The sequence below is a fragment of the Myotis myotis genome, unplaced genomic scaffold (assembly GCF_014108235.1).
Source record: "Myotis myotis isolate mMyoMyo1 unplaced genomic scaffold, mMyoMyo1.p scaffold_m19_p_16, whole genome shotgun sequence".
Classification (NCBI taxonomy): Eukaryota; Metazoa; Chordata; class Mammalia; order Chiroptera; family Vespertilionidae; genus Myotis; species Myotis myotis.
The window spans coordinates 48030922-48056862 of NW_023416320.1; the positions used below are offsets into that span (position 1 = coordinate 48030922).

At 54.3% G+C, this 25941-nt stretch overlaps 1 protein-coding gene across 3 annotated transcripts in view; it reads right to left on the reverse strand.

Annotated features, from left to right (window-relative positions):
* PAG1 (phosphoprotein membrane anchor with glycosphingolipid microdomains 1) overlaps positions 1–25941 on the reverse strand; it is a 107140-nt gene that overhangs the window by 17319 nt on the left and 63880 nt on the right. For all 3 annotated transcript variants that reach the window (XM_036338778.1, XM_036338779.1, XM_036338777.1), the window contains 2 exons: positions 3374–3589; positions 2618–2669 (listed from right to left, as the gene is read on the reverse strand). In XM_036338778.1, the coding sequence (XP_036194671.1) occupies positions 2618–2669; positions 3374–3495 (174 nt within the window). In that variant the 5' untranslated portion in view covers positions 3496–3589. The remainder of the gene's footprint in view (positions 1–2617; positions 2670–3373; positions 3590–25941) is intronic.

Sequence of the window (25941 nt, forward strand, 5' to 3'; positions counted from 1 at the left end):
GGCCAGGAGGCCGCCCTGGACCTGCTCCGGTCCCCCCTGGAGAACGCTGGTGCGAAGAGCGCTGGGAGCCTGGCCCGCGGGCCTCGAACATGTGACTCTGGACTGGGAGCCACACAACAGTGGAGTGCAAGTGGCTCACGCTGCGTCAAGGTCCCCAAGCTTGTGGGACTCATCTGTTCCACTCAGGGGAGGTGCCCAGGGGATGGGCCACTGTGGGAGGCGGCCAGGACCGCGAACAGATGCCAACATCGCAGGAGGGACGCTGCCTGGGCGGGTGTCAGGTGTGAGGGAGGAGGCCTCCCGTAACAATCCATCCGGCGGAATGACCACACCTGGGCTCTGCCACCACCTCTACCCTTAGCCGCCAGGAGAAAGGCCACGGGAGCGGACAACCAGAGGCGGAGACGGGTGGGACAAAGGCCGAGGGGTGGTGCCGCGAACCCCAGGATGGCAGCGGGTGCGCTGGAGCAGAAGGGCAGGGACCCCCGGGGGTTCCCTGAAGGAGAGGGTTCCAGCAGCTCCGTGTCTGCCTGGGTGTTTGCCGGGCAGGGTGGCCGAGCCTGGAGACGCCTCGGTGAGCATGGAGCCTGCCTGCTACCTGCTGGCTTTACGCCTCCCCCCTAACAGGCTGACTCCACACGTGCTGCCTGCGGCGAGACCATGCCGCGACCGGGTAACCACGCCAGACCTGGGGACCACACCAGGACCGGGGGACCACGGGACCACGCCGAGACCGGGGGACCACGCCGGGACCGGGAGACCATGCCGGGACGGGGAGACCATGCCGGGACTGGGGGACCATGCTGGGACTGGGGGACCACGCCGGGACCGGGTGACCACGCCAGACCGGGAGACCACGCCAGGACCACGCCGGGACCGGGTAACCACGCCAGACCTGGGGACCACACCGGGACCGGGGGACCACGGGACCAGGCCGGGACCGGGGGACCATGCCGGGACGGGGAGACCATGCCGGGACGGGGAGACCATGCCGGGACCGGGGGACCATGCTGGGACTGGGGGACCACGCCAGACTGGGGGACCACGCCGGGACCGGGTGACCACGCGAGACCGGGAGACCACGCCGGGACCACGCCGGGACCGGGTAACCACGCCAGACCTGGGGACCACACCGGGACCGGGGGACCACGGGACCACGCCGGGACCGGGGGACCATGCCGGGACAGGGAGACCATGCCGGGACGGGGAGACCATGCCGGGACCGGGGGACCATGCTGGGACTGGGGGACCACGCCAGAATGGGGGACCACGCTGGGACCGGGGGACCACGCCGGGACCGGGAGACCACGCCGGGACCGGGGGACCACGCCGGGACCGGGAGACCACGCTGGGAGCGGGAGACCACGCCGGGACCGGGAGCAGGCTCTGTGTGGGCACCGTGTGGGGCTCAGGCAGGGCCTCTGTGAACACGAGGGTGGGCCGGCCCCACTGCTGGAATGACTCAGTGGGTCAAGGGCATGCACCTGAGCGCGGAACCCTTCTCTCTCACCACAAGGACCAGGCTGCTCAGGCCGCTCAGGCAGCTCCTCCCAGGTGGTCCTGAAGTGCCTTCAGGGCTGGGTCAGGACCCGGAAGACACCGAGGGCTGCAGAACATAGTGAGGCCCGACCACACCCGCAGATAGCGAGGCCCGGCCACGCCCGCAGACTGCGAGGCCCATCCACACCCGCAGACACCGAGGCCCGGCCACGCCCGCAGACGGCGAGGCCAGGCCACACCCGCAGAAGGCGAGGCCTGGCCACACCTGCAGACGGCGAGGCCAGGCCACACCTGCATTGCTGGGGCTCCCAGGCCCTAGTGAGCTTGGTGGCCAGCTGTTAGGGGTGAACTGTATCCTCCCCAAGCCCCTGTGGAGGCCCAGCCCCGCTACCTTGGGAGTGACCCTATTTGGGAGCAGGGTCATTGCAGATGAAACCAGTTAAGAGGAGGTCTCACTGGAGTCCTTGCAAAGGGGGAACTTGGACAGAGACAGGCGCACAGGGTGGGCGGGGGGGGGGGGGGCACCTCGTGATGAGGGAGGCACCGCAAATGCCAAGGACGCCAGCCAGCCACCAGTGACATCCCCTCAGAGCCAACCCACTGACACCTCCCGGGATTCTGGCTCCAGAGCTCCGAGGCAACAGACTTGCTACTTAAGCCACTCCGTTTGTGGTCCTTCGTTATGACAGCCCTAGCGAAGGACCACGGGAGCTAGAGCGGGGCAGACGCAACAAAGACACATCCCTGCTGTAGTCCCTGGCTCCCTCAGGATCTCCCTCCCAGGCCCCGCACAACTACACCCATTGTCAGAGCCCCCCAGCAGCCTGCTGCATGCACAGGCCTCCGGCCGTGGTGAGCCCGCACCTGCAGGAAGGACCCGCCCAGGCAGCTGGGAGCTCAGGCTGTTCTTTCCGGAAGGAAATTGTCAGCTTGTGGGAACACGCTTAGATGAGTGGCTGGTGTTTGAAAACATGCACATGTAGACACACATGCATGGAGGCACACATGCACACACGCAGACACACACGAACACATGAGGATGCAAGAGCACACACATGTAGACACATGGATGCACATGTGCACACACGCACACACACACACATGCACTGGGGCTCACCACGTTCATCAGGTTCTCATGGTCTCCGCTGTACTGTCTCGGCTTCTTCTCTCTGAAATGAAAAATAAGATGTTCCTGTGATATCACACTCGCCATCTAAAATCAAACACACACCCTCTTCCCATCCTAATGTCAGACCAAGGTTAACTGCCAGGGAAGCAAAGCCGGACAGGCGCGGGCGGGAGGGGCCGGGCGAGTCACAGCAGGGTGCCCACCAGAGGGAACACTGGGCGAGCGATGCCTTAAAAAAAGAGCACCCAGACACGTCTCCTGTTCTCCCAGCTGGAGGCTTTGCAGTCACACTGCAGGGGCCTCAGAAAATAATCAGACAAGACAAATTCTGGCACGTCAGGAAGGGCGCATGCTCTCAGGATGAGTCATGTGCACTTCCTTCCAGGCTGTGGAAAAGTCCGCAGAGTAAAAATAGAAGTTGTTTTTACTCGCACAGGCTAGGAAGCCATCAGTTCTAGAGCACGTTCCCACGGATGCACAAAGCAACAGCGCCCCCTAGTGGGAGACTCGACAACGACAGAGGCGGCTGCCCAGGCCTGGGAGCAAAGGCCCACTTGGTCCTGGTCACTGGGTCCCAGCCCCACAAGCCTGGGTCCCACTGGGCAGGCAGGAGGGGCTCCTGGGTCCGGAGAGTCCAGCTCTGCTTCTCCTGACAGAGCCATCAGGGGAGGAAGCCATATCCAGACTCTTCAATGACGCGTGCTGAGTCTCTTCTGAGGCTGCTGGAAGGGCGCGGGCTCTCACCTGTCACAGCTGGAGCACAGGAAGATGAGGAAGGTGATGAGGAAGAGCGTGGCGGCAGCTGCCAAGCTTCCCCACAGGGCAATCTGCAGGTGTCCGCCCAGCAGGCTCCCGGAGGGCCCCATGGCGGGAGCCGGAGGGGGCGCCGGCTGGCGCGTCGGTCAGTCCTCCAGACCTGGTGGCATCGGGCCGAGGGCTGCGTCCGCCGCAGAGACCAACCTGTTTGAAACAATGTCTCAGGTGACAAGGCACCAGCACCTGCTAACTAGTCCCCCCCCCCCCCCCCCGAGGATGGCTGGGCAGGGTCAGGGTCAGGGGCAGGGAGGCGAGTGCCTGTGTGCGGGCCCTCCGTCCCCTGGCCGTCCAGGCCTGTGTCTCCTGATGGCGCCAGTACGTTAGCAGGTAGATTCCTCGGTGCCATTGTGTGCAGCAGGACCCAGGCCCACAGCAGGCACACGTGTGCTGGAGTCTCTGCCTCCCCGGGCACAGCATTCATTCCATGGTGGTCCCCAACGTGAAGCCTGCACCTTCCCCACCGTCTCCCCAGCTCCCCTCCCCTGCTTTTCTTCCAGAGGTTAGAGGTCAGTGCAGTCAAGGCTGTAGGATGTCTCTCATTCACCTCGAAAACAGCTGTCTATCCGAGTAGGTGGCCGCCTATGTTCACGGCCAGTGTTCCCTGTGCTTCTCCAAACTCCCGTACGCACAGCTCCAGGCGATGGGGTCTGTGCTGAGAACCAGCCCCAGCGGAAGACAAGACCATGAACAAGGACGGCGCAGCACAGGGCGGTGCTGGGACAGCTTAGCGCGGGCCTGGGCCAGGCCTCTGCGAAATGCTTTCTTCATGAATCGCTGCCACGACTCTGCACGCCCCGCCCAGCTAGCCCCGCACACACCGCTCTGCACGCCCCGCCCCGCTAGCCCCGCACACACCGCTCTGCACACCCCGCTCCACTAGCCCCGCACACACGGCTCTACACGCCCCTCTCCGCTAGCCCCGCACACACCGCTCTGTACGCCCCGCTCCGCTAGCCCGGCACACACCGCTCTGCACGCCCCGCTCCGCTAGCCCCGCACACACCGCTCTGCACGCCCCGCTCCGCTAGCCCCGCACACACCGCTCTGTACGCCCCGCTCCGCTAGCCCCACACACTCTGCAGGCACCACTCTGCTAGCTCAATGCAGGAGCTCTCCCCTGGTGGTCAGTGCGCTCCCACAGGGAGGAGCTCTGCTCAGCCACAAGCCAGGCTGACGGCTGCCAGAACAGCGGTGGTGAGAGCCTCTTCTGCCTCCTCAGCAGCGCTAAGGATGTCCGACTGCAGCTTAGGCCTGCTCCCCGCTGGCAAGTGGACATCCCCCGAGGGCTGCCAGGATGTCTGACTGCCAGCTTAGGCCTGATTCCCCAGGGAGAAAAAACGTATTTTCTTGAAAAAGACTGGCTGTTTCCGTTCTCATTGGCTGGAGGAGCTGTCACCATATCTCGCCATCACTGGCAACCCCGCCAGCCAGCACTCGGCGGCCTATGGCCACAGGAGCGCACAGAGAAACCGGGAATTAAAGCTGTTTCCGCAAAGGCGGCTCAACGGGACCAAATCTTCTCCAGGTGAACTATTCCCCATAAACTTGAATATATAAGGTTGAGGAATAACAAAAAGCTGGAGAAAAAGAAAAAAAAACCGCATTGTGCCTGCAATGTACACAGACGATTCTAGCAGACAAGGTGGCCGTGCTCCTCAGTCCTGGAATCAACAGGAACACTTCCCACGCTCCCAGTGCATACGCGCACCCCTTCCTGAGTAGGAGGGGCTTCCCTCATCCCAGGTGGTTTGTAAACAATCCACACATGGTCATGGTCAGGTCACGGCGGCCACAGCGCCCAGCTCGTCTGCCCCAAGGCAGCTCTAACGAATGGACATCCCTGCCCCTTCTCTTAGGATTTGCTGAAACAATGAACCAGTCACTTTAAACTCAGACTACACATTGGCACCACAGTGAGCTATTAGGTACACCCACGCACGCACATGTCGGGGCAGCCTAGGGATCCATGTGGGATAGTTCTATGCGTGGTGAAGCACGCACAGGTGACCTGTATGCAGGCGTGTGCTTGCTTCCTCCATCCCTCCTCCATCGCACGGCAGCGTTCACTGGTGTCTGCTAAGCAAGTGCAGGTCTGAGGAAACAGTTGCCAGACCTGGGTCCCGTGACAGCTGTGGGCCTTCAGCGCCCTCTCATCTCTGTACGACTCTCTCTTCTTTGAGCTCTCTCTCCCCAGGGGAGCTGACAGAGTACAATGAAATGTGTGAGGTGCCAGCCCATCAGAACAGTGTAGGGAGAAAGAGGATCAAAGCTATTAGAACGGGCTTCTGAATAAAGGGTGTAACTCAGAAAAAATGTGTCTGAACTCCTGGCTAACTCCCCTTCAACTAGAATTGGCTGAGAAGCTACTAAAAGAAACACTTTTTCCCCAAAAGTTCTCATTGCGGACAACAATCTCACAGTGAAGAGAATGAGCGTCGTCTGATACATGCTTCCTGGTCAGACACATTGTGATCTCCAAGGCCAACGTGCCTCCAGCCCCCAGGAGCCTCCAGTGCAGCTGGACAGACCAGGAGCAACACAGTCAGGGGGGAGGAGAGGGGCAGAGGAGCTGCCCTGGGAGGGGCCACACACAGGTGGCTCTGACCTCACAGCACGCCTCCCGGGAATCATACTTCTCTGATCATCGCCGACTTAAACTGTGGTGGCTAACCGACAACTGAGACAGATTTGCCCTCCCCCAGGTGTGAGGGTGCACTGACCCCCAGGTGTGTAGGTGCACTGACCCCCAGGTATGTAGATGCACTGACCCCCAGGTGTATAGGTGCACTGACCCCCAGGTGTGTAGATGCATTGACCCCAGGTGTGTAGGTGCACTGACCCCCAGGTGTGCAGGTGCACTGACCCCCAGGTGTGCAGGTGCACTGACCCCCAGGTGTGTAGATGCACTGACCCCCCAGGTGTATAGGTGCACTGACCCCCAGGTGTGTAGATGCATTGACCCCAGGTGTGTAGGTGCACTGACCCCCAGGTGTGTAGATGCATTGACCCCAGGTGTGTAGGTGCACTGACCCCCAGGTGTGCAGGTGCACTGACCCCCGGGGTGTAGATGCACTGACCCCCAGGTGTGTAGATGCACTGACCCCCAGGTGTGCAGGTGCACTGACCCCCAGGTGTGTAGATGCATTGACCCCAGGTGTGCAGGTGCACTGACCCCCAGGTGTGCAGGTGCACTCACTCCCAGGTGTGCAGCTGGACTGACCCCAGGTGTGTAGGTGCACTGACCCCCAGGTGTGCAGGTGCACTGACCCCCGGGGTGTAGATGCACTGACCCCCAGGTGTGCAGGTGCACTCACTCCCAGGTGTGCAGCTGGACTGACCCCAGGTGTGTAGATGCACATGTGACTTCCTTGTTCTTCCTTCTTGGTGAGGAGACGGAGGCCTCCTGTGAGGGGTCCAGGGCTGTCCTAGGAGGCTCTGGCCTTTCCTCCACAGCTGGGCCCTGTGCGGGGGTGGGTGGGTCGGGGGAGGGTTCCATGAGCTAAACACAGTGCTCAGGGTCCAGCTTTTGCTTTAATCTGAGCGGTGGTGGGAACACTGTCCTTCCCACGCCGAAGGCTTTCCCAGGCTCAGCGACAGAGGGACACATAAGGAAGCAGGAGGCGCGGTGTCTGGGAGGTCAGTTACCCTGAGAGGAAGGGCCTGCCACAGGCCACACGGTGCCCTTATCGGCTAGGAGCCTCATGGGAAAGACACTCCAAGGCTCCCAGTCCGCGATACCCTGACTGCCCCAGGACCGCACTGCTTCCTGCCGATTCCTCTATCAAGGGAAGTACTTTCCGAGTCCCCAGAATGAGTCCATCCCCGCAGAAATGTGCGAAGACTTGGGGCTCTCCCTCCTGGTATGTTCATGGTGATACTTCAGTGCTGTTCTTACCTGCCTCAATCCAGTCGCATTCAATTAGACTATCATCTCCTCAAAGTATAAAACACACCTCGCGGTCAGACCACGTGTGTGAACAGTCGCCGAGTTATCCGACACTGAGCAGAGGGGCCCCGCGCTGTACCTGCACTCACAGCTGTCCGACGCCCACCAGCTGGGCACTGAGGGGGGAGTGTCGGGAAACAGCAGGTCCAGTTTTCCTAGCTGTGCACAGCTCTCCTTGTTCTAGAACAGGCGCCCCGTCGGCTCATCGCTGGACAGTCACGACCGAGACTATCATTTCACACTAATGTGACATTGCTGTAAAGGAGGCAGCTCCCTCCCCCCCCCCCCCACTCCCATTTTATGTAATTTCAGGCTATGGTGGGAACTCATATTTGGCCCTGAGAAAGGTCAGTGCATGAAGTTGTAGGACTTCTGTGGGGGATCCTTTCAAAAATTGGCCTGGATAATTATTTTGGACGAAATTATTTTGGTCTGTATTTTCTTATTCTTTCGTATCCATTCATTTCCTGATTTTAATCAATATGTCATTCAATCTGTAGAAAAACTGGCTTTTTACTTTACAAGCAGATTCATTGTAACCACGAGGTGGCGGTATAACGCCATCCTTGGCCCCGACCCGCCGGCTCCTCAGGGAGACCCGATCCTCGCTTGTTCTCGCTGCCTGTGCTGTGCGCTTGTCATTGTAATTGTCTCCATCAACCTGGGCTATCAGCCTCCAAAATCACTTCGACAGGAAGGAAAGCAGACACCAGACAGAATTAAGGAGAGGTGCAGACCACGCAGCGATCTGCTTTTGAGCAAACGCTCTGGCGGGCAGGTGCTCTGATCCCAGGAATTCTGGGAGTGACCATTTGGCGGAGCGGGGTGGTGGGGGCCGAGCCACTCGGCTCCTTTGAAGCAGGTTTGGGCAGCCGTGACTCACTCCCCTGGCACAGCAGACCTGGGGGGCCTGTAATTAAGCGAGATAGAGACCGCCTCCACTGTGGCCGGGCGGATGGGCCCAGCCCACGGGCACGCCTCCTTCCTGGGCCCCTCCGGGTGTGGGCCCACGCGGTAAGATGACACGGAGCCATAGTCGCCAAACGCGTTTAGTGTGGCAAGGAGCGAGGCGCTGCTGGGCTCTGTCCTGGAGGCACCCGGCCACCCCCAGGCCACGGCTCCACTGCCTCCCAACAGCACTGCCACCCCCCCCACCCCAAGGGGTTCAGCTAAAGCATTTACATTCAGGCAGATTTCTCTTCTGATTAAGGCAAGCCTGCTACACCGAACTTGGTGGTCAGGGCTGCTGTCAACATGGGGATCAGCCAAGCAAATGTCTACTGTCCCTCCTGCCCCCCTCCCACCCCCGCCCCCTCAGCTAAGGCACAAGATTTCCTGCCAAATGAGGTCGTTGAAATGTTCTCCCAACCCCCTCCTTCCCTGAGTGTGTGTGTGTGTGTGTGTGTGTGTGTGTGGCGGGGGGGGGGGGGGGGGAGGGGTTCGGGGGATTACCTGAGGAGAGGGAGGTCAGGAGTCAGGGTCAGAGCTGCTCCTTCAGAGCCTCTTGCATCACTTACAACACCCCTGGGAGCCAGGCCCTGAGGCTTCTTTCTGCAGCAGCTCCAGGGAAACAGAGGCAGGACCCTGCAGGCTCCCTGCCCCCAGGAAGGGCCTGCGGCAGCGGCTGGAGGCAGGGGGAGCCGGCCTCTGTCCTGGGAGCAGGACATAAATCCTGTAGCCCTGTCAGCGTCCCCTGATGCTGCACAGACCCCACCTTCGATCCACACAGGAAACGGACCCTGGCCCGGGTGGGGGAAGGGGCCTGTGTGGCTGTCACTCGTCAAGACCAGTGAGCTGGCATCCCAGACGCCATCGTTTATTGCCGCCACGGTGTTCCGCCTCAGAAACGCTATCAGGTCAGCGACTCGGATGGGCAAGGAAAGCCTCCCCGGGGGGCTTCCTCCTGTCCTGACCTAAAAACAATCCCGAGTTTCCTACTTTATTTTAGGGGTAAATCTCAAGGGGGGAGGGGGAGGGGAGGAAAAGGGAGGGTTGATTCTGAGGATCCCGGGAAGGGGCTCCGAGCTGCCTAAGGAGGTCTAACCCATGTCTCAGAGGCTGCGATGGGCTCCCGGCCCTTCCTCTGGCCCTGCCTATTTATCTAAATGGAGGGCCCTCCGGGCCGGGACGTGTCCCCCCACATCCCCTCAGAGTCCCAGCACCCACGTGAGTGGGACATTTTATTGAGCGGATACTTGTTTTTGTGGGAAGAATGACGAAGAGATTCCCAAGCTGACTCTCAAAATACAAGTTTAGTTAATACTTTAAAGGTAAGGGAGACACGGAGAACACGAGATGAGCCCGTCAGGTTAATGACTCAACCATAAGCCACGTGTGTCTGAAGGCCGACCAGGCTCCGGAACGGACACAGCACCAGGCCTCTGCGGCCGCTGCCCAAAGCCTCTGCCATCTCCCGGGAGTCAGCCCTGGCATGTCCTTCTGTGCAGGATCCCCGCCAGCCTCAGGGATCTGGCGTGTGTCCCAGCCCTGGCGCCCCGGGCCCCAAGCTGTGTTCCCCTGACTTTCCCACATGACGTCTCAGGCCGTCTCCAGCCCCTGGGGGCCCCGACACAGCCCCCAGGTCTTCAGAGATGGTAAGAATTAGAAGAAACTCCTGTTTTTCTCAGATGAGGTTGGATTGCACAGGGACACGGCTGTAGACAGACCTCCACGGCTCCGCCTCCGTCTGCCCGGGGCCCCTGCCTCCACTGCGTTCTCCCAGGACCTGAGCAGGCCAGTGCACACAGTTCTCACTCAAAGGCTTGGAATTGGAAACACTGAGAAAACCTAAGTGAGCGGATATTGTGTGTCCGCTGCTCTTCCACCGGCCATGCTGCTTAATCCTCAGGCCATCTGTTTATGGATGAAGCTCACGGTCAAGTACATTGTCCAGGGCCACCAGCCACAGGTGTCCTGCTGCTTCTCTCTCCAGCAAACTGTCCGGCCCCCATGGAGGGACGGGGCCAGCCCAGCGTGCCCATAACCCCCAGGTGCCCGGCCTGTGTGGGCCGCTCTCTCTCAGCCCATGTCCACTGTGGACCTTCCTCTAAGGCAGTGGTTCTCAACCTTCCTACTGTCGAGACCCTTTAATACAGTTCCTCATGGTGTGGTGACCCCCAACCATAAAATTATTTTCGTTGCTATTTCATAACTGTAATGTTGCTACTGTTATGAATCGTAATGTAAATATCTGATATGCAGGATGTATGTTTATTGTTACAAATTGAACATAATTAAAGTATAGTGATTAATCACAAAAACAATATGTAATTATATATGTGTTTTCCAATGGTCTTAGGTAACCCCTGTGAAAGGGTCGTTCGGCCCCCAAAGGGGTCGCGACCCATAGGTTGAGAACCACTGCTCTAAGGGATGCGGATGCTCAGAGCCCTCGTCCCGTGGGTCTCGGCTTGGCGGGAGGCTGAGGGGTGTGGCGCTGTGTCCTGGGACAGGGCAGGACAGCCCCTCCGGGAAGCAATGCTTGGCACTGCTTTCGTGTGGCTTCTGACTCGAGGGATTCAGCCCCTTGTTTTCACAACAGTGAAGACTTAACCCAGGACAAAAAGAACTTGCTTCTTTGCTGAGAGGTTCAGAAATGTACCATCTGACATGAATGCCTGTCAAATCCTCTACTCGTGGCTCACGATACAGCAAAGACCAGGTTTAACACTCAGCTGGACTGCAGTCGGTGGCCGGTGTCTGTGGCACCCCAGTTGGTTCCCCAAGCCCCCTCCCCCACCACTGAGACTGCACATCCAGGGGGGCTCGTTCTGGGAAAAGTGAACTTGTACCACAGAGCGAGGTGGCGATTTAACCGTCCGAGAGGAACGCTAATGAGCAAGCCCTGGTCTCACACCAGCGCCAGGTGGCCCCCGACACCGATGAACCACAGCCACACGGAGGGCTGCGGGCTGGCCACTCTCTTTACCACGGTCATCTTTACGTCTCATCTTTGCTATGCTTTAAAAACATTAAGAATTCTTTACACTCTAAAAGCGACAAACAAAATGCTTTTTACTGGTTCCTAAAAGCAGGATGGAAATTGTCAGAGAGCAAGGCCTCCGCTGTTACTGGGGACGGCCTGGGGCTGGGACAGGCCAGGCGCCTGCTGGCTGGACTAAGTCAGAACCTGAATGTGCAAGCAGGTCCTCAGGCTCACCCTGGCCTTTCTGCTGGGAGGGGCGCCGACCACTCACGGGGGACTCTCAGGGGTGACTCTCCAGCCTGCAGAGCGAGGTCTGGAAGGTATGTTGGGCGACCTCCTCTAAAAATCAATGGAAAAATATCCTCGGACAAGGATTAACAACAACAACAAAAATGGGACATGGGAGCTCCAGGAAAGTTGGCCCAGGGAGTCAGGAGTGGGCGCTGAGTGGCTCTGTTCAGAGAGCTGACTGTGACCTGGGAGTGACCTGGGAGTGGCGCCCCTGGAGGACGGGGTGTGTACTGCAGAGATGCAATAGGTGCACACTGTGGCAAACAGGCGGAAACAGTGGGATTTGATCTTGAAAGGGTCACTTTAATTATTTCTCATGCCTCTGCTACAGGAAAAATTCAAGAAAAATATACTTACAAAATGGAACAAGGAGGTGTGTTTTCAGGACCAAAAATTAATTTACTAAAATCTCCCTTCAATTCACTGGATTAAATAATCTAAGCCCAGTGGCTCCATTCCAGCTTCTTGTGAGCCATTATTTATAATGGTTATGTGATTCCTCAACATTAATTGTAGAAAATTACATCATTATACCTTCATTTAAAAGTGACCCAGTCTCTCCTACATTACTTTCCTCAGGCCTGTGCCCAAGCGTTCGAAACCTTATTCACCTTCCTGGGACCCTGCCACAGTGCCGTGTGTCAGTAACACGCCGGGCTGGGAACGCGGTCCGTCAGCAGTCCTGATGTGCTGAGAGATGAGTAAGAACCATCTCACACGTCCTGGAAAATCCACTGATCTGTCCTTGATTCTGTCGCCAGGACCCATCTAGACACCAGGGAGGAAGGCTTCAGTCCCCCAGGATTTCAGTACAGTCTAGCTCAGGGGTGGGCAAACTTTTTGACTCGAGGGCCACAATGGGTTCTTAAACTGGACTCAGAAGAAGGAGCTGCGGCCGTGTTTCCCGACGTTGCCATGTTAACACTGCTGCTGAAGGAGCGGAGGGGAGAGCAAGAGAACCCTCCGCTCTTTCGGCTCCGCGGGCCGGATAGAACAGCCGAACGGGCCGGATCCGGCCCGCGGGCCGTAGTTTGCCCACGGCTGGTCTAGCTAATGCTCCCGAAGACTGCACCCTACTACTGCGGTCATTCGAAAGGGCAGGTGTAGGGTGAAAGGTCAAGTCCCAATCTTTCCTATTTCTCACAGAGCTGTCATCTGGCACCTTCCCCCCATTGGAGACTGGGGTGGCTCTCAGATGCACTGATGGGTGCCCTTCTCCCACAGCCAATGGGGACACTGGTCCCTCTGCACGTGGCTGACATGGTCCTGTTGTCATGAGTGAGGGGCTATTTTTTTAAATATTTTTTTACAAATTTATTGATGAGATAGAGAGAAACATAAATTTGCCGTTCCACCCATTTATACGCTCATTGGTTGATTCTTGTATGTGCCCTGACCGGGGATAGGACACACAACCTTGGCGTTATCAGGACCACGACTAGCCAGCTGAGCCAAGGTGAGACGCTGCATTAAGCAGCAGCTGAACCCACTGACTAATTAAGGTCGTAGGAAGTTGGCTGTTATGAAATACTAATATAAAAAATGGTCATGACCTGTTCACCGGCATTTTTTTGGTAAAACTTAGCGGCATTGTTCTGTTGTGTAGTACATAAAGCTGTGTGTGTCCGAGGGATAAGCTCAGAGATTTTAGTGCTTGGCAGGAGGTTTTTAAATCCTGACAAATTAGTTTGCTTTTTTAAAAAATAGCAACTAAACTGTACATACAAAAATCATATTTTCTTCTCTCCTTCCTGCTCATACGCGGGGCTGGAAGCTCAAAGCTGTAATTATCCTTCAATTATAGCAATTACTGTAGTCTACATCTTTCTTCCTCTCTCTGCACCAGCCCCAATTACAAGTGTTTGATTTCGTACGTTTTGAAGAATCTTTCATAAAAGTCTTCATCATGACAACCTGGATGTTTCTTAGAATCAGGTTTTAACTTCTCAGTACGCCTACCTGGACCTTCACGGCTCATTCCCGTGGGCTGGTCCTTCACAGACTTAAAAAGTTCTCCATGTGCAGATTAGGCTTTAGAGGAAGATATGTTTTTTAAAAAAGCAAAGGATGAGAAAGGGAGAAAGGAAGAAAGGCAGGGAAATAAAAGATTTCCCACTCAGTTGACCTTTGGGAGCAGACGTTCTGACTGGTCAGGGAACAATGAAAGAAGAATCCAGATGACGTGAGGTGGGCGCAAGGTCTGAGATGATTAAAACCAAACCAATCTGCTCGGCTGGTGTGGCTCCGTGGTTGAGTGTCAGCCCATGAACCAGGAGGTCACAGTTTGATTCCTGGTCAGGGTACATGCCTGGGTTGTGGGCTTTGGCCCCTTGAGTGTGGCTCTTCCACAAAATGCCACGTGCAGGTGTGCATGTACAGTGTGATTGAAACTTCGTGGCCCATGCGCAGAAGTGGGTATTTTGTGGAAGAGCCACACTCAAGGGGCCAAAGAGCTGCATGTGGCTCTTGAGCTGCAGTTTGCCGACCACTGAGCTAGGGCAACAAACATTCATTGAAGGACTGCCATGGGCCAGGCGGGCCCCACCCCCCAGCCTCTGCTGGTTCCGTAGTCTCTTTGGCAATGACCTCTCAAACCCACGCGTGTCTTCTCTCTAGCTCCTGAGCATATCCAGTGTGTCCTCACCCTGCGTCTTTCATGCTGTGCATCTCCAACTTCTCACACAGCGGGTTCCTCTTTCATTTTTTCTGTCCTGTTCAGACATCATGTTCCCAGAGAAGCTTTCACTGACCAACCATGCCCAAGCCCTCCTGGCCACGGCCACAGCACCCTGAGCGTGTCCAGTCTCCTCGAAAGCCCTCCTGTCCACGGCCACACCACCCTGAGTGTGTCCAGTCTCCTCGAAAGCCCTCCTGTCCATCCCCCACCCAGCCTCGATCCCAGGACCCCCTCTTCCTTTCCTGTTCTCCCTACACGACAGCGTCTTAGTTAGTGGTCTTCGGGGTTTATGGTGGCACGAAGCCCTCTAGAACGTAACTTCTAAAATATAACCAAGAGAATGAATGCATTATTTTTGCAGTCTTACCAAGAGTAGTTACGAATACAGTGTTGTATTCTTTTTAAAAAATTTTAAATTGATTTTTAGAGAGAGAGGAAAGGAGAGGGAGAGAGAAACAGCTTTTAGCTGCCTCCTGCACTCCCCCTATAGAAGATTGAGCCCATAACCCCAGGCATGTGCCCTGACCAGGAATTGAACCAGCAACCTTTTTGTTCCTGGGACAACGCACAACCAACTGAGCCACACTGGCCAGGGCATATAGTCTTGCATTATTTAAGGTTGAAACTATCATGTTAATTGATAATAAATGAGTATTCACATTGTAATTTTAACCTATATGCATGGGTTAGGATTTTAATTAGACCCACAGAGCCAGCCACTTTGGGGAGAAAGCGCTGACCTCTGGCTGGCTCTCGGCTTCTGCCAGAAGCTTCTCCATTTGCAAATCTTGCAAACCTGGCTGTTCCTCTGGGCTCCCAGCAGGAAGCAGCTAGAGATCACTGTCTGACTCTGCACTTCCCACCTTCTGCTGAGGTTTCTGTAGGTCACTTTATTGGGGGTGGTGGAGGGGGGTGTTAGCACCAGGTTTGTCAGCATAGGGTCCTCGGTTCACGTGGAAAAGGTTGGGGGTGTCCCGCGCCCGTCACTCCATGCACGTCTGCCTGGGACAGGTGTTGTATTGCACAGAGCAGCCGCTCAGCGTTGGAGGATTGAGTGCAGCCTGGGCGCTTGGTCAGTAATCTGACCCTGGCATTGTCATCACCCGGTACCAACAGCGCTGGCTGCGAAGGCAGCTGTGATGTCTTGGGGACAAATCTGACGGACTGACAGACGGGATCGACAGTTGGACACGACCTCTGTTTCCAGCACTTCCAGCCATGCTGACACCACACTCCGCCGGCCTCCCGGTGTGTGCCTATCTGAGCGTCCGTGGCCCCAGTATTCCAGGGACCCATCCGGTGTGTGAAAGGACAGCTGATATCACTGTCAAAATCCGCTGCCTTCGTGTCATGTGAGACACATATAGTTTAGTGCTTGGCCCAGAAAAGGCACCCAACACATAATTAGTGCCTTCTTTGCTTTCCTTGCTATTGTAAATATGTGTGTGTGTTTTTAAAAATTGATTTTAGAGAGAGGAAGGGAGAGGGAGAAATAGAAATATCAATGATGTGGAGAGAAAATCATAGATAGGCTGCCTCCTGCACACCCCCTACTGGAGATGGAGCCCGCAACCGGGGCATGTGCCCTTGACCGGAATCGAACTATGACCTCCTGGTTCATAGGTCGATGCTCAACCATTGAGCCGCACCACCAGGGCCCTTGCTGTTTGAATAAAAACTTACTTGACTCAAGCTTAAAGAAGAGTCTGTACCTTTTAAAAACTCAGTGTAGCTGAAGCATTCGCATGCACAGCGAATACCTGGTTACTTCTCGTTAGCTCATGAGAGCTGTGCTGACTGTGAATGGTGAGATGCCACCCCTCTCAGCATCAGAATCGGCTGCTTCAGATGCCGGGCGGGAGCCCATGACGTGCGGTGCTCTGCGAGACGGCAGATCTTGCTTTAACCAAATCCAGTATATATAAATCTGTATTTATAAAAGAGTGGTATTGTGAAATAATAGAAGTGTTTTATGAAAAATGCTATTTTAAAAGGTGATCAATTCAAATTTGTTTAAAATGTATTCAATTTCAAGTAAAAGTCTAGTTGAAATTTCCAGAAACCTAGGTAATGCACACAGTTGGCAAAACCAACTCAGAACCAACAAGTATTTCTCAGCAATGACCATCCACGGCTGTTCAAACTCTCAGGTTGGGGCAAAGGGCAAGTGTGTGGTGGTGACCAGGGTGAGGCCCCCGAGCCCACTCAGGACGCTCAGCGCGAACGGGGCACAGACCGGGGCTGTGTGACGCAGGAGGGGCGCCCACTGTGACACCTTCTCCCCAAACATGTGAACCTGGATGGATTCCGCCTCTAGATGTAACCACGGGCTTCATTTAACCTCTGCCCCTTGGCCCGTGAGCTCTATTCTCAGGGCCGCAAGGCTTGTGTGTGTCTGTGTGTCTGTCTGGACAGAGAAGAAACAGCAGTGCTCATTGCCTAGGCGGCGTGTATACTGTCCATCTGGGCCCCAACGAACCATCATCATGCCCCACGTGAGGAATGGGTGACAGGCCGAGGTGGGGACCACGCATCTGAGAAGACACCCAGGGCTCCCCTCTTCCTGAGGCGGTAACGGGATTTTTGTTCTCGGGGTCGGTTTAGGCCTTTTCTTAACATCGCAGCACATTTCCTTGCTGGGTCTTCTTTACACCCTGGGGGCCTGACCGCGTTTGCATCTGCTGCCCTAGCCTCTGCTTTGAGGCTGGAGGGCATGTCCAGCTGCCACCTGCCCCTCCTCCAGGGCGCTCCAGGCCTTGGCCTCCGGGAGCACGGGGCGGACACGCCCTCTTCCCTGCACAGAGGCCTCCTCCAGGGCCCCGCTCTGTATGGATGAGGCCCCTTTACTAACTGCACGAGGTCACATCCCAGGTCCTCCCATGTGTCTCCCTCTCAGCCCCGCTCCCCACCCTCTAATCCGACACCCCAGCCTCGTGGATCACTTTCAAACCCACCGTCAGGTAGTCCTTACCTCTGCACCCGAGGCAGCCCCTCGTCCAATCCCCAGCATCTCCTGTCTTGGCGCCCTATTCACACGCTGCCCTCCGATCCCCTCTTCCTGCCCCAGCCGGATGGGTCTGCTCAAAACAGTCTGATCACACCCCGCCCTCTGCTTACGACCCTCTCATGGTTTCCCACGGCTGGATGGACACAGGAAGTGAGGTCAGATAAACCAGGGGCTGCTTCCTGCAAGGTGTCCCTCAGCCCTGCCTCATCCCACTCACCTCCTCCTCTCAGGGACCTCTCCCCCTCGCTGGTCCTGCCCCCACCGACCAGGGGCATTCCCAGCCCAGGGCCGGGCTCAGGGCAGTGTGTTTCTCTCCCACACCTCATCCTCCTATGTCCACGTAGTGTGAAGGCTTGACTCACAGTCCATCCCTATGAGACTATACGGAAACCGAGCATAACACCACACCGGAGCTGGAAGCCAGCAACACTCCACTCTGCCATCGGCGGGATCCGGACGCTGCCATGGTCTGAGGTCCGATTTAAAGGAGGGCCCATCTGCACTCTTTGTCTCTACAAAAGCCCATTAACTATAAATCATCACAGAACCGTTTCAGTTGTCTAGCGTAACACCACATTTAATCGCTTTATGAACTTCCAAGCTCAAAGTTATGCAAAACTAAAATAGCACAAAATGCGGATGAATACGGACATAAAAGCGTACACTATGTCAGTCTGACTCAGCCCTTTGGATGCAGACGAGGGAGAGAGACACTGATCATGGCATGCTAAACCCACGGCAGACGCGCCCGGCTCAGCCTGAGCGCCTGGGACGGACCCTCTCTGTGGTTCGTCACCCACATCCGCTGACCTTCCACCCGCTCGTCCACACCCCGGGGAGCCTTCTCCATGTCCCTCACCCACGGCTCACACCAGCTGTTACTATTACCATATTTTTGTGTAAGACTTCCGAGTTTATCAAACATGCTCACAGCTTTTACTTTCTGAGTAGCTACACAATCACGTGAAAAATTTAAGGCAGGGTTCTCCTATTTTTTTGTTTCATTTTGAATTTTTACTGGTGTTTTACAAATGAGAAACACGAGGCGGGAGAGAGGCAGTGGCTGCCTGAGACCCAGCCTAACCCAGGAAACGCCTGCTACTCGAGATCTTACATCTGTCCTCCCTACACAGCATGTTAGAAAGATGTGGTTCCACACGCAGTGAGGGCCTCGCCCACAAGCCAGGAAGGCGGAGCCCACCGCGGCCACGGTCAAGGCTCCACCACCGGGCCTGGCGGGGACTGCACGCCCCCAGCTGGGCACCACCCACAGGCAAAGAGTTTCTCTTTCTTAAGAAACACCACGTTTCTCGTTTTCCTCTAAAGACACAACCTGCCCAATCTGTCTTCTGATTTTCTTACTCCACCTGCAGAGAACCAGAGCAGAAAGCAGCGAGAAGTGATCGCCACCCGGCGTGCTGGTTGTGGGGGCAGCGCAGGCGGGACTGTGGCAACCACCATCCTCACCCACCAGTCTCTGACAAGATGTGGCATCGTCTACACCAAACAAAGTTCTAAGGCCTGAGGAGGTGAGGGATCGGGGCCCATTAGTCAGCCAGCCTGTGAGAACGCGTGTGAATGCTTCACTTGTGTGGCACGGAACTGGTACTTACAGTTAATAATCACCGAAAGTGTGAGGTATGACAGGGGTTATGCTCACTGAATGTGTGGATTGGTTTCATTTGAACAGGGTTTCCAACCGCGTTTAAAACGTGCTCAACATAAAATGTGCAATATACTTTGCAGAAACAATATTAAAAAACCTAGAATGTCTAGGGATCTTTGAGATCTTGTCCAACACGCTCATGCTTCATTTTTATTTGTTAAAAAAAAAATTTTGGCAGTAATATATGTTGCAAGGATAAAACTCTCTTATCTCGGGCCCAGAAACATGTATACAACGTCTAGTGTGGCAAACAAATGTAGGAAAGTATGGGATTCCCCCCAAAAGACGTCAGGTATAAACAGAGTCATCCCACTGGAAAGGCAAGCCCAGATGGCCCACCAGTCTCAACAGAACCGCTCCCCCTGCCAGCATGCCCGCCTGCCGCCTAAAGCTCTCCGTGCACAGACTCGCCCGTCTGCGGCGCTGGCCACCATATGCTCAGAACGGGCTGGGGACGTTTCCCTGGCCCATAAAACTTCACTTTAAAGCAAACGCCGGGCGCTCACAGAAAGGGGCTCTTCAGGGGAGGGGGACCGCACGTGCGTGCTGGAGTGAACTAGGCGGTGATGACAGATGCGACCGCGGGCTTTGGAAACACAGCGAGGCCATCGGCAGGCCCGGCTGGGATCGGCCGCCTGGAACCTTTTCACTCACAGCCCCGTTTCTTTCTGGAACCTACATTTCAGGATTCGGTATTTGTGTGGTTGTTAATAAACCACGTGATGACTGCAAATGTGATAGAACTGCCCTGTAGTTCCACGTGACTTTGTGTTATTCCCGATGAAATCAGGCACCGAGGCTTACAGCGCTTCAGTAGCTACCGCCAGTCCTTCTCCCCCCCGCCCCCCAGAGAGGGGGAAAGAGGCAGCGATGAGGACGGAGCCACAGGTCTCCGTCACTCCTCCAGGAGGCCTTTCTGTGCTCATGATGGGACCGCGGGATAATGGAGAGTCGGAGCTGAAAGCTACCTGTAGGCAGGTGGCCTCAGTTTTGGGGAGCCTTGGGGCTTCACAGGCTGGGGTGGGGATGCAGAGCCCGTGACCACCTGAGGTCCCTTAAGGAGCTTCGAGGTTCACAGCTGTAGGAAGTGGTCACCCTCTCTCGTACACATTTGCCAGGTTTCTGTACCACGCATCCTCGAATAACCTTTGATGTTCTATTTATTTCAAAGAAGGGAGATTTCTCTGGACTCACTTCACACCACCAATTAGAGGTATTTTAGCTGCCAGAAAAAGAAATCTCCATTGAACCCAACTTACGGGCTCCAAGAGCAACTTATGGATTAACCTGGAACTATATGGGGCTTTGGCGGGTTTGGTGAAAATACTTATAACACGAGAGTGAAAGAAATCAATACAGATTTATTAAGGCTTTCATTAGGTTTAAAATCGGTTCTGCCCATTAGAAAGGCCTTTCGTATTTGTGGAGTTGCAATATTGTCCTTTCTGGTCTCCGGGACCTGCTTTGAGCTGACCCTTCACACTAATTAAGCGGTCTCTCTCCTGAGCGGCCATGAAGATGGCTGGCTCCCTGCCACACCCCGTCAGCCCGCCAGGCGACGGGCCTGGATTCTGTGTCCAGGCGCGCAGGCACACTGCTCCCAGAATCCTCTGCCGCAGGAAAGAGGAAAACACTCGGGGACCATCTGATGCTCCTTAAAAGCAGGCAACTAAGGACTGTGGCTGCACATCTGATTTCTAACGGGAGGAACACCAAGTGTTTTTACCTACTGACCACCACTACTTGCCAGGTCCTTCTTTAACCTGGAGCCTCACGTGGAAAAATCAAGTTACCCTTCGCTTACTCTTCCTAAAGTCATTGTGAGGTCCAGATAGGTGTGGAGAGTCACGCCCTTGTAACCTCGCTCCTCGCAACGTGTCCCTGCAGGCCCGGCAGCAGGAGATGCCGTGTCTCTGCCCTGAGTCCTCCGCTGGCCTCGTGACTCACTGTCCCAGGGACTGTAGTAGAAGCAACAAGGTGTCTACCCTGAACCGTGGCCACAGCTGGGCCCGCTCCTGCTCTCACTCTTGGGACCAGACCAGCCTGCTGGACGAGGAACCTGGGGCCAGGTGTCCTCACTGTCCCCTCGCTGACTGCCAGCTGACCACAGACACACACGCAAGGCCGCTTGAGCCACAGGTGGGGGCTGGGCCAGCCCACCCACAAACCCACGGCATCGGGAGCGACCGCATGGCTGTTGTTTTAAGCTGTTAAGCGGTGGGTGGGGTGGTTTGTTAGGCGGCCAAAGCTACCTGATACAAAGGCATATTCCTTCACTTACTGGGGCGGTGGGAGAGGGCAGCGGCCTGCCCAAGGTCACCCGGCATAAGCAGTAAAGCCGCCAGGCTGTGGCGGCTGCCTGTGTGCCCATGCTGGTGGTCGCCACAGTACCGACTACTTTCGACAGAAATGAAAAAGCTGTGTGCGGTGCTGGGTGTGGCATATCGCCTACATTCAGGAAACGTACAATTTCCATTTTGTTTTTCACTAAGGAAACTGCAATTTGATTGTTTTGCTCATGTAACTGCTTTCACCTAAAAATGTGAAAAATGCATTTTTATTTTCTACCTTTGAAAACTTCCTCAATGTCCCAAAACAGAAGTAGAGCTTCCCTCGTGTGGTGGACGGCAAAAATAACCAGTTATCCCTCCTTCCGTTACCCTGTGTGTGTGACTTCTCTGTACCCCGTGTCCAGACAGGAAGTCTAGTTCCCCACCCTGGAGTCTAGGCTGGGCTTGCGACTTGCTCTGGCCCAGAGGTGTGGCAGGAGGCGGGTGAGCCAGTTCTGAGCTGAGCCTCAGGCCTGTGTCCTTCCTCCATTTCCCTGGGTCACCCTAGCTCCTCACATGTACTTCGAGGCCAGCCCTGTGAAGGGTGGAGACAGCTCCATCAGCGGGCTGTCCCAGCGGGAGCCCCAGCCAGGTGAGAGCCCAGCCAAGATCAGCAACGCCAAATCCCTGCCGAGCTTTGTGGCACGCGGAGGCCTGGTTGACATCAGAGGGAACGCCCAGAGGAGTGCAGCCTAAATTGCCAATTACAGTCACGAATTAAATAAATGGTCATGTTAGACCACCAAGCTTGTCAGGGAGCAAAAGATAATGGATACAGCCCTGGCCAGCGTTCTCAGAAGTGAGAGCATCGGCTCACACATAGAAGGGTTGCAGGTTCAATCCCCGCCCTAGTCCAAGTGCGTGTGGGAGGCAACCATCAATGTGTCTCTCTCATCTCTCCCTCTCTCTCTCTCTCTCTCTCTCTCTCTCTCTCTCTCTCTCTCTCTCTCTCTCTCTCCTCTCTCTCTCTCTCTCTCTCGTTCCCCCACTCCCCCGCCACTCTCTTTAAAAATAAATGGAAAAAGTATGCTTGGGTGAGGATTAACCAAAACAACTGTTCTGGCATTTTTGGAGTAGTATGCATATTTGCTAAGTGTTTATTGAATGAATAAATTATTAAATATCCAATTACAGTGAGATAGAATTGCCCCAACAGACCAGGACTCTGGCATTTATGCTGAAGTGAGTACCTTCTATCTTTCCTGGCTGAGACGTGATGTTAACACAGGGCTGATGCTTACCAGGTGTGCTCCATAGATGTGAGCTCCCACTGATCCTGTGCGTGAACTAAAATATCCCCCAAACTCCCAGACAGAAGCCAAAGCAAACACCAGGGCACCGAGCCATGCAGGAGACCGTCCCGAAATCTCTTCAAAATCAAAAGTCTCCTGGCATTTGTGGGGTGGAGATTTAGGGTAAGGGACAGGCTTTTTCTTTCTTAATATTGGCGAACTTCGTTCACTTTGAAAGTCAGCCCTCTTTAACTGGCCCATAGCCACTCAAGCCACCAATCTCAGAGTGGGAGGATCCTGCCACGGAAGACTGCCCGGGCGTTCCCGCCGTCAGCCAGGCTGCCAGGTCTCAGCCAGCCGCACAGCAGGAGCCCCCGGGGAGGTTTAAAAAACGCCTCCAGAGATGGGCTTCATCAGTTCAGGTACAACCTGCACATGGGGACTTTTAAAATCCTCGGAGTGACTTCATGGAACAAACTTGAGAACCACCATTCACACCTGCCCCCCCCCCCCCCCCCCCCCCCCCCCGCCGAGTGTTTCCACCATCGAGTGGTTATTATTGAGGCTAACGTTCGGGCAGCCCTAAGGCAGGCTTCTTTTTTCTCTGCTTCTAAGCAAAACACAGCATCCAGATACCACAGCTGGGAAATACAAGAAATATAAACATAATCCAGAAAATAACTTCTTATAATGAACAATGGCTGGCTCAAAAGGAATCAAAAAGGACACCTGAAACTCATAAAATATTGCATGTCAATAGTAATTAAAAAATAAAATAAAAAATTTTTAAAAAGGAATTAAGAAATAATGATCAGATGAGTAACTTTCTGATGATTAACTCAGGAAGCATGCTATGAACACGGGGTGGCGTCTTAAATGTCACGAAAATCTTAAACATAATTAGATGTTCAATATTTTACTGTCCTAAGTTAAAATTCCACTGAACACTATAAATTATGTTAAATAAAAATTCAAACAAAATTGCATTTAAGTGTAAAATCTAAAAGCATATTAACCTAAAACCTGTTTGAAAATGTACCTTATATGAACAATAACACTATCACAAATTAAGGAATAATTTAATATTTTAATATGATTTTGAGTTCAGATTCAGTGTGGATAATTTAAAAAATTATGGTCTAAGGTTCATACCTTATATGAACAATAACACTATCACAAATTAAGGAATAATTTAATATTTTAATATGATTTTGAGTTCAGATTCAGTGTGGATAATTTAAAAAATTATGGTCTTGTCTTCATGCATAAATGACTCTCACATGTCAACACTATTATTTTCAGGGACTATTCTTTTTTGGCAGAGTCAAAACGAACACTCTTACGCTATAAACTATATAATCACATAAAATGCTTTCGTGCCAAGATTTCATCTTCAATGAGTTCCATAGCTGCAATCACAAACAGGCCTCCCACGCATATTGGGAGAGTCAGAATTTTCCAAACCACAGAGTCCCCGAGGGAGAAATGTGGTTTGACCTCGATTTCACAGAAATGGAACGTGAAGCTTGCGGAGGTTCAACAGGTCAAGCAGAGCTCCCGACATCGACGGCCTGGGAACGGAGCCCGGGCCTCCGTGCCTGCGGCCTCGCCCCTCTGGATGGGCAGGAGGAGGGTAGGGGGAGGGAGGACAGGGACATGGGCTGGTGCACCTGCCCGGGCTCTGCCAACCTCTGCTACAGATGGCTGTGTTCACAGGTGACTTTGGCATCAGGAAAAATCATTATCACTGTCTACTCCAATTCTTACTCCAAAACAGGCTGGAATCCATTTAATACTTTAGTTATAAATACAGTTACTGTGTTTTTTCTAGTCTCATATCAACTTTTACATTAACGTGGCACCTTTGTTAGAATTAATGAACCAATATTGGTACATTTGTTATTCAGATTTCAAATGAATTCAGATTTCCTTCATTTTTGCCTGATGTCCTTGTTTTGGGTTGTTTCAGGAAGCCATTCAGGGCACCAGATCACGTATAGTTCAGACTGTGTGTGTGTGTGTGTGAGAGAGTGAGTGAGAGTGTGAGTGAGAGAGAGAGAGAGAGAGAGAGAGAGAGAGAATATAAATATCTCTCTCTTTTTTTCCAGGCAATGAAAGGGAAAAATCCTATAAATTACTGTTCTCATATTCTCTAATATAAAACAAAAGGGCCTATGTGAATGAAGTGATCTGGAATTTTAATTATGAGTAAAACACAGTGGATAAGAGGAAGGTTAGGTTTTTAAAAACTGACATTTGGAGGGACCTAGAAACATGGCCTCTGGTGTGTGGATTAACAAACACAGCATGGGGCAGAGCTGTGTGAGAATTCAGGGTAGTCAAAGGCGGTGACCACAGAACTACAGCAATGGAGAAGAAAGAAGTAATATTGTGCAATTTGTCATCATTTATTTTAGGGGAGTCAGCATTTTTTTTTTTTTTGCTTAAAGTATTACAAAGGGTATTACATATGTGTCCTTCCCCCCCCCCCCCCTTGACAATCCCCTGGCCTCCCCTACCCACCCAGTGTCTTATGTCCATTGGTTATGCTTATATGCATGCATACAAGTCCTTCGGTTGATCTCTTACCCCCCTCCCTCCTGCCCTGCAACCCTCCCCGGCCTTCCCGCTGCAGTTTGACAATCTGTTTGAGGCAGCTCTGCCTCTGTATCTATTATTGTTCAAAAGTTTATAATGGTCTCTATTATCCATGAATGAGTGAGATGGGAGTCAGCATTTTTAAAATCCACAGAAATGTAGTTAGAGTTTTCTTGCCAATCCTATATAATAAAAGGGTAATATGCAAATTGTCCTAATGGTGGAATGACTTGTTGCTATGATGTGCACTGACCACCACGGGCAGCTCCTGCGTTGAGCATCTGACCCCTGGTGGTCAGTGCATTCCCACAGGGGGAGTGCTGCTCAGCCACAAGCTGGGCTGATGGCTGCGAGTGCAGCTGCGGTGGGTGGTGGGAGCCTCTCCCGCCTCCTCAGCAGCACTAAGGATGTCCGACACCCCCTGAGGGCTCCCGGGCTGCCAGAGACGTGGATGTCCGACTGCAGCTTAGCTCCCTGTGGGGAGCGGGCCTAAGCCATCAATTGGACATCCCCCGAGGGCTCCTGGGCTGCCAGAGGGATGTCTGACTGCCAGCTTAGGCCTGTTCCTCTGGGGAGTGGGCCTAAGCTGGCAGTGGACATCCCCCAAGGGCTCCTGTATTGTGAGAGGGTGCAGGCTAGGCTGAGGGACCCCCCCGCCCCCCGCCCAGTGCACAAATTTTTGTGCACCGGGCCTCTAGTATTTGTATAAAACATTTTCCTAACGAGACTGATTCCTCTTACCCTGAAGTGAATTGTTAGATCACAACAGAGAATGTTGAAGCATTGCCTTCCCTCACAGGCGTGCCAACGCCTGACTGCATGCC